At 42.8% G+C, this 8,908-nt stretch overlaps 1 protein-coding gene across 1 annotated transcript; it reads left to right on the top strand.

Annotated features, from left to right (window-relative positions):
- The first annotated feature begins 5,424 nt into the window (after positions 1–5,424).
- Positions 5,425–6,228, top strand: LOC121855958 (serine/threonine-protein kinase pkn2-like). The gene has a single exon (XM_042351563.1). It carries the CDS (start codon positions 5,425–5,427, stop codon positions 6,226–6,228), a length of 804 nt encoding a protein of 267 aa, XP_042207497.1.
- Positions 6,229–8,908: the final 2,680 nt, after the last annotated feature.

Raw genomic sequence — 8,908 nt, forward strand, 5'->3', positions numbered from 1 at the left:
AGTGATGGTGTGAGGGAGTAGTGATGGTGTGAGGGAGTAGTGATGGTGTGAGGGAGCAGTGATGGTGTGAGAGAGTAGTGATGGTGTGAGGGAGTAGTGATGGTGTGAGGGAGCAGTGATGGTGTGAGGGAGTGGTGATGGTGTGAGGGGGTAGTCATGGTGTGAGGGAGTAGTGACTGTGTGAGGTGAGATCTATTTATTTTACCCACAATGTTTACTTCTCTCTGTCTGTATGTTTTACAGTGGTAGCATCAGGTATTAAGATGCGGGTGAGAGAGAGTGTAGGTGAGCCTCCACCTGATACTTGCCGTACATTACAACACCACCTTGAGTTAGCACAGTACTCCCATCACCAGCAGTTTTAAGTGCTCAAATTTCAACTTTTTTCTTAATTGTGTGCCACAGTTTAGGTCAGGAGTAGATTAATGGGATATAATAATGAGAAAATTATCTCGGTATATAATATATGCCAGGTTTTTATAGCTATAATTGATATTGTTTATTTATACACATACGCGTGAGTGTGTGCGTGCGTGCATTCGTGTTTTTTATAACATAATTTTATTTTAACCTTTATTCCCGTTTAGTTCAACCTGTCTCTTAACAGACAAAAAATAAGTAAATCATATTAATCTCTTCCGAGTGTAAAGATTATTATTAATACGACTAAACGTTCACCACACACCTGTATTTGTGTTCTGCTCTGACGATGAGTGGATAAATTGTGAAATTTTATTGAACAATTATAGACAAGGATAAAAAAGGCAATAAGTTTACAATTGCCAATAAAGAATGTGAGGGAATTACTTCTCACCTGAGACGGAACGTTTTAAATTTACTTCCCAATAATCTTTACCAAGACGGAAATCAGGCAAGGGGGTCCCCCCCCCCCCCCACTTTCCCTCTCTGGCTCTCTCTTCTCATCCTCCTCATCCTCCAACTCCCACTCCTTCCACCCCCCCTCCTACAGTACCCAAGCACGAGGGCCCTGGACTAACGGGACCCGCCTCCGGGGCTTACCAACAATAGAAAAATTCCCTCACTCTGACAACCGGGAAATTAATTTCTTTATCCCCTCGGGAGATTAGTGCCGTCATAGCCCCGTGCACAGGGAAGTGGGTAATGGCCCCCCATGGTATACTTGGCAGTTCCTTCACGATGGAACCCCCACGTGGAAGGCTGCCAGACCTGGACCTGGACCTATACTTTCAAAGATTCGTAACTTGGATTTGTTTTCTCGTAAATGAAAGTCCAAGAAGGTGTGTAATTAGGGTGGCATTGGGATAAATTTTGCACCGTTGAAGATTAGGTTAGGTTAGGTTAGGAAAGATGAAGCTCTTGGAGGTGTCGCTAAATCACATCTTAATTGACCATCACCTGCACAGGCTGTTCGCGGCGCTACTGTAAACTCCTCTGACCTGGCTGTCTATCGTCTGACGTTCTGTTTAATATATATTTTTTTATTTTGAAGCAGATGTACAACAGAGTTAGCTTTATATTTTTAGAGACACTATATGTGTATCGAACTATGCCCAGTAGATGTCTTCCTCGCCCCATAGGAACACATTGTAAGCTGCTTCTTTGATGGAAACACAGCCACCGGCCATGATGAGATCTCTACATAAACTTTCACCACTGACTGTAATTAATGGCCTTAAATTTCTCAACCTTAATATGAGGCCGTCAGTTCTCCTCTATGTCAATTGGCTAAAGACCTGACCACAATCCCGGAAACAGTCCTGACCAAAGAAGCTTTTTCTAACCTCAGAAAAAAATGGCTAAGGTTCCTTCCAAGAGTATGTGTTTATGAAGAATTTATATTGCCAGTCACTATTAAGACAACTTGAATTATATTCTTCGGAGACTTCTCTTTTAAGACTAGTCGACGGGTTGAGAGAGAGAGAGAGAGAGAGAGAGAGAGAGAGAGAGAGAGCACCACTAAACGGCATCGTCCCATTACACCTAAATTAAAACAAAACCTAACATTTCCTCTTGATACACGACAGTATGACACAAACACCTATAGTACAGCCTATGTGTCAGTCTATACTGTACTCATGTCACTACACTCAACACCACAAACTTTACCTCAGACTCATCATATATGCGCCTAAACTACCACCTATACACCTTCACTCTTTCAACAGTCTGGAATATTGCCAGATCAGAACATAAAACAAACCGCAGTTTCACACCTGTATATCGTTAATGCATCAGTATGCAACACTGAATGTCACATTGGCCTTGGTGTTTACTTTGCCCTTTTCGCTAGATGAATTACGTGTGTGTTGACAAAAAGATTCAAACCAACCTCGATTCCTTGCCTGACCTTCCTACGCAATCCTCCAGTGCCACTCATGACCTCAACGCCAGTGCCACTCATAACCTCGACGCCAGTGCCACTCATGACCTCAACGTCACTGCAACTCATAACCTCAACGCCACTGCCACTCATAACCTCGACGCCAGTGCCACTCATGACCTCAACGCCACTGCCACTCATAACCTCAACGCCACTGCCACTCATGACCTCAACTCCAGTGCCACTCATAACCTCGACGCCAGTGCCACTCATAACTTCGACTTCAGTGCCACTCATAACCTCGACGCCAGTGCCACTCACGACTCCAAACGTCAAAGCAGTGAGTCAGTATACGTATGAAGGTAACCGGACAAGTTTCTAAACAGGACCAACCTCTAAGAGAACCTGTATGTCTGCCTCGCTCTAATGGGCTCATAGGGAAGTGTGTCTGGTTTTTGACGGACAATAAGTAGCTTTTTGTTCGCATTTTTTAAGTTGATTGAAAGTGGTTTTTGCGCGCTTGGGAAACTTTTTTGTTTTGTTTTTGGTGGTGGTTTGATGTACCCAATGATCAGCTCTTGTTATCTTTTTTCCTTTGTTCTAAGTTTTGATTGATTATTTTACTTTTTGTTGATGTTTGGTTTAGATAGTTTTGTACTTTTGAGAATGTTTTTGTTTTTAGTAAGATTCTAGTTTGTGGTTTTGTTTTCGAGATGTTTTGGTTTATGCTCGTGGTTTAGAGTTTTTTTATTATGGTACTTTTATATTAGACGTTTTAATTTGTGCTTTTGTTTGTTCTAGATTCTGTTTTAAGCAAGATTCTAGTTTCTCCATTTGTTTTAAATTATAAAGCCTCTGGATTATTCTTCTATTTAGGCCATTTACATATGAACATTGAGATTCTTGGCCTTGTAATTGGATACACAATCATGTGAATCACTCGATAAGATGGTGTAGGTCATCATAATATACACTAGAATTATATTTGAAAATACACATACAGTATATAATTAATCTACAAATTCTACGTATTATGAGTAAATTTTTTTCATGCTGTATACAAATGAGAATGATATTATCCTATAGCAATTTCAAGGCAGTTATTGATGGTTCAGAATTTTCATCGGTGAATTCAGTGGAAGGCGACACTATCAAAGAGCAAAGAATACACACACACACACACACACACACACACACACACACACACTGTATACCTAACAAAGACCAGAACAAAACAATATTGGGAGCCACAGGCGAGAAACACAATTTATCTCCACTTCCTTCTAAGGAGACAACTTGTGAAAAGCCGTATGTCACCCGGATGGCCAACTGTCCAAATTTGTATGAGACTGTGAGAGACCCCTTTTCGAGGCAGCAATATCTCTTCGCCTGATCGATCTCTCTTTAGAAACTTTTCACTCCCGAGGAACGAACCTGAAACTGGTGGGAGTCTTATGTGTCAGGAGTTAGATGGGAGTCGGGTTTTTTTTCGGCTTGGAATATATGTAAGAGTTATGTGTCTTTATTTTTTGGGGGGAAGAAAAAGATCTGCGCCGTAAAAAAATTATGTTGATATTCATTATTTCGTATCTGAGGAGAAAAGATGTGACGCCTGGAGAGTGTTTACTTGTTGGTGCAAAGTGTTGGGGGTGACGTTGGTCAGGGACCTTTGTGGTAGAACTTTTCGCCGAGGAGCCTGCTGGGATTGGCACTGTTATGTAAGGAAGACATTATAATAACAATTGTTGGTTGTAAGCTAATGCAAGTAGCAGCTGTAATGGTGTCGTTTGAACGGTATAATAGGGTAAAGGCACCACCGATTGGATAGAATAAAACAGATATAAAACAACAACATCATCACTACAACATATAAAAGTACAACATCATCACTGCACCAGATATAAAACTACAACATCATCACTACACCAGATATAATAATACATCATCACTACAACATATAAAACTGCATCATCACTACAACATATAAAACTACATCATCACTACACCAGATATAAAACTACAACATCATCACTACACCAGATATAAAACTACAACATCATCACTACACCAGATATAAAAATGCATCATCACTACAACGTATAAAACTACATCATCACTACACTAGATATAAAACAACAACATCATCACTACACCAGATATAAAAATACATCATCACTACAACATATAAAACTACAACATCATCACTACAATATATAAAACTACAACATCATCACTACACCAGATATAAAACAACATCATCATCACTACAACATATAAAACTACATCATCACTACACCAGATATAAAAGTACATCATCATCACTACACCAGATATAAAAATACATCATCACTACAACATATAAAACTACATCATCACTACACCAGATATAAAACTACAACATCATCACTACACCAGATATAAAACTACAACATCATCACTACACCAGATATAAAACTACAACATCATCACTACACCAGATATAAAAATGCATCATCACTACAACGTATAAAACTACATCATCACTACACTAGATATAAAACAACAACATCACTACAACATATAAAACTACAACATCATCACTACAATACATAAAACTACAACATCATCACTACACCAGATATAAAAATACATCATCACTACAACATATAAAGCTACAACATCATCACTACACCAGATATAAAAATACATCATCACTACAACATATAAAACTACAACATCATCACTACACCAGATTTAAAACTACGACATATAAGACTACATCATCACTACACCAGATATAAAAATACATCATCACTACAACATATAAGACTACATCATCACTACACCAGATATAAAACTTCGACATATAAGACTACATCATCACTACACCAGATATAAAACTACAACATATAAGACTACATCATCGCTACACCAGATATAAACTACAATATCACTACATCTACACTACAGCACATCTACACTACAGCAGAACATTACATCACTATCACTACACTATAAGTCACTCTTTTCTTGTGAATCTTTTGTCATGTGAAAATTCCAACCTTATTATATGTTCAGTTACACTTTACCCCCGAAAAAAAAGTTTACCTCATTAGCTTCATCTCAATAACTTTCCAAATAAGATGGTAGAAGAGATGACTAGCTACCGAGAGGGATCACACCTGGTGGAGTTCGGTTATGCCGACTTTGAAAAAATATTCAAAAAGACCGGTATTTTGGGCGAAGGGGTCAGTGGCGAAGTATTGCTGGGAGAGTTTTTCAACAGACCTGCCTGCGCTAAAATAGCAGTAAGCCATGGCGTCAACAACATCTTTAAAAGTGAGATAGAAAACAATTTAAAAGTAAATGGCGCTGGTGGATCCCCCATCCTGCTGGGGTCGTGCATCGATTACCCGGTAATGATCTTCTCAGTCTGCCAGGGTCAATCATTGTACGACATTATCGATAATTTATTTGTTTTATCTCCCACCCGGTCGATAAACCTCTTCCTACCCATAGCTGAAGGCCTAGCCGAGGTACACAGCCGGGGTATCATCCATAATGACATTAAAGGGGATAATGTTCTGCTGGAGAAGAATCCCGATGGATCCTTCACCTCCCACCTTATCGATTTTGGCTTATCAAGAGTCGAAGGTGGCCACCTGACCTTACGCAGCAACCCGTACGGGAGCCATTACGCCCCCGAGCTATTTAAAGGTCAACCCTGCACCCCGGCCAGCGACATTTATTCGCTTGCAGTGATGATCTCCGACACCCAAAATACCTTTGACAACCTCTGGCCGCCAGGGGTTAAAGACCTGTGCAAGAAAATGCTCTGCCGCAGCCCACAGCACCGCCCAAGTCTCGCTAAAGTAATTGAAGTTTTTAAGCAGTCCCTCGAGGAGCTCTCCCTTGAGGTGCTCTCCCCCTCCAAGACACACCACTGATACAACATGTACAGTAGGCCTATATATCAGATGCCACTGAGAGCTCATGCTCTCACTTGGCTGAGCCATGTCAATACCGTCACAATAGTCCATTCTGTATATTATTATGGGTAAATAAACGGTTAAATATAAATATTATCAATATGAATATCCTCCTCCTCGACCCACCTCTCCTCTTCCTCCTCCACGCACCAACAGCCTTTGTAAGAGATAAACACACCATTACCCCTTCTACAGCTACTACTGTTTAGTGGGAATAGTAATAGTTTCATTTTTGCATTGTACCTGTAAATAAATGAAATAAATAAATAATTAAATTTTAACCTACAACTCAGAAATTGACTTTTTATCCTTTACACATGTGCGTGACTAATGATGTTCTACCACAGTTGACAGATCACCTGAAGACTTGTACCTGATCATTAAATACCTTAACGCTAACCGAATATAACCCAATCCAGCCTAACTCAGCCTAACATAACTCAACCCAAACCAACCTACCATAGCATTACATAACCTAACCTAACCCAGCCTAACATAACTCAACCCAAACCAACCTACCATAGCATTACATAACATAACCTAACTCAGCCTAACATAACTCAACCCAAACCAACCTACCATAGCATTACATAACATAACCTAACCTAACCCAGCCTAACATAACTCAACCCAAACCAACCTACCATAGCATTACATAACATAACCTAACCTAACCCAGCCTAACATAACTCAACCCAAACCAACCTACCATAGCATTACATAACCTAACCTAACTCAGCCTAACATAACTCAACCCAAACCAACCTACCATAGCATTACATAACATAACCTAACCTAACCCAGCCTAACATAACTCAACCCAAACCAACCTACCATAGCATTACATAACCTAACCTAACCCAGCCTAACATAACTCAACCCAAACCAACCTACCATAGCATTACATAACATAACCTAACTCAGCCTAACATAACTCAACCCAAACCAACTGTTAGATGTTCTGGTAATAAGTTCTATATACAGGAGAGAACACAAACACCTGTATAGTTTTGTAGGTTCGGTTTACTGGATAAGAGTATGTACACAGAGGTGGATAGCACTGCTCCCTAGCTAAGGTCCTGGTCAACTACCATAGACGACGTATGGCAAGTGATACATTAGCAGCTTCCATACGTCGCCAGGCACATTAATTAAGCGTGTGGGATATGGTAATAACATTGCCACACGCTGCTAGCTAGGCTGAATAAATATAAATGGAGCACATACATAATATACATACATAATACATAATCCAGCATACATAATATACATACACCTCCCTCCCCCCTATACGCTCATAGCAAAGTCTTGAGCGGACCTCTTCTTCTGGATCCGTTCTGAGCGTCGAGGGACTTCATCACTGGGAAGGGTGTGGGACTCAACACTGGTGGCGGGGCCAGCAGAAGGCATTGTTACGGGGCGGAGAAAACGGCGGTTCCTCCACCACACACGACCACTGGGTAACCGCACCTGGTAGTCCCGTGACCTGCCGAGACCCATGACTACGCCTACTTTGTCCCAACGTAGGGAGGTCGGGTCCTGAACACGGACTTGGGTGCCGACACTCAACCTGGGGAGAGAACGGGCGTGGTCGTTGTAGCGGGCGACGACGTCCTGAACACGTTCGGCGGCTCGGCGATCACAATCCTCTGTCTTGGCCTGCCACTCCTTGGAGAAGGATTGAGGGTGAGCAGGGACACAAGAACGAAGGGGGCGTCCATACAAAACCTGGGCAGGGGAGCGTCCGGTGTAGTTGGGTGTGTTGCGGAGTTCAAGAAGACCCCGGTCGAAGGCCTCGCAGTCAATATTCCCAGAAGGGGCCACCTTAAGGATGAGGTGCTTCAAGGATTTGACAGCAGCCTCAGCGTGGCCGTTGGACTGCGGGTAATGGGGCGATGACAACACATGCCGGACTCCCCATCGGTCGAGGAACGCAGCAAAGTCCCGGCTTGTGAACTGAGGCCCTCCGTCGGTTCGCAGGCATACAGGAACGCCCACGTCACGTAAGTAGTGGCGGAACTTGCTGATGGTGGCGGCAGACGTCGTGTCATTACCGCCCTTGATGACAACCGGCCAACCAGAGAGACGGTCGACGATAACCAGGAAGGACTTTCCTGACACACAGAAAAAGTCGGCCGACACAGACTCAAAGGGGCGGGTGGGGTTGTCGTCACTCATGAAGGGTACCTGCTGCTGGCTGGGTTGTACTACGTGGCGGGGCTTACACACCTGGACAGCATTGGAGATGTCGGGGTCGATGCCAGGCCGGAACACAGTCTGTCGTGCACGTCGTTTGGTGGCCTCAGCTCCACGGTGACTGTCGTGAAGGCGAGCCAAGGCATGGGGACGTGATGCAGCAGGGACAACTACCGAAGGAGAGGTGTCACTGGCCAGAGGTAGGGGTAGGGCGGCAGCAGGGTAGTTGCTGCTCCCTTCATGCACCCTGTTGGCGTAATTTACCTCGAGAATCGGTGTTGGGAAGTCCTGGGAGATGATGGCCAACTCTTGACAATGTCTGTAGGACAGCAAGGGAGTCGGGACACCATTATGCACGTCAATCCAGGCCTGACACGACCTGTTGCCAAAGGTGACATGTGCATAGAGTGAACCCAGGGCTGGGGCCATCTGTGAACCATCT

Source organism: Homarus americanus, unplaced genomic scaffold (assembly GCF_018991925.1).
Source record: "Homarus americanus isolate GMGI-L3 unplaced genomic scaffold, GMGI_Hamer_2.0 scaffold45545, whole genome shotgun sequence".
NCBI classification, from domain to species: domain Eukaryota; kingdom Metazoa; phylum Arthropoda; class Malacostraca; order Decapoda; family Nephropidae; genus Homarus; species Homarus americanus.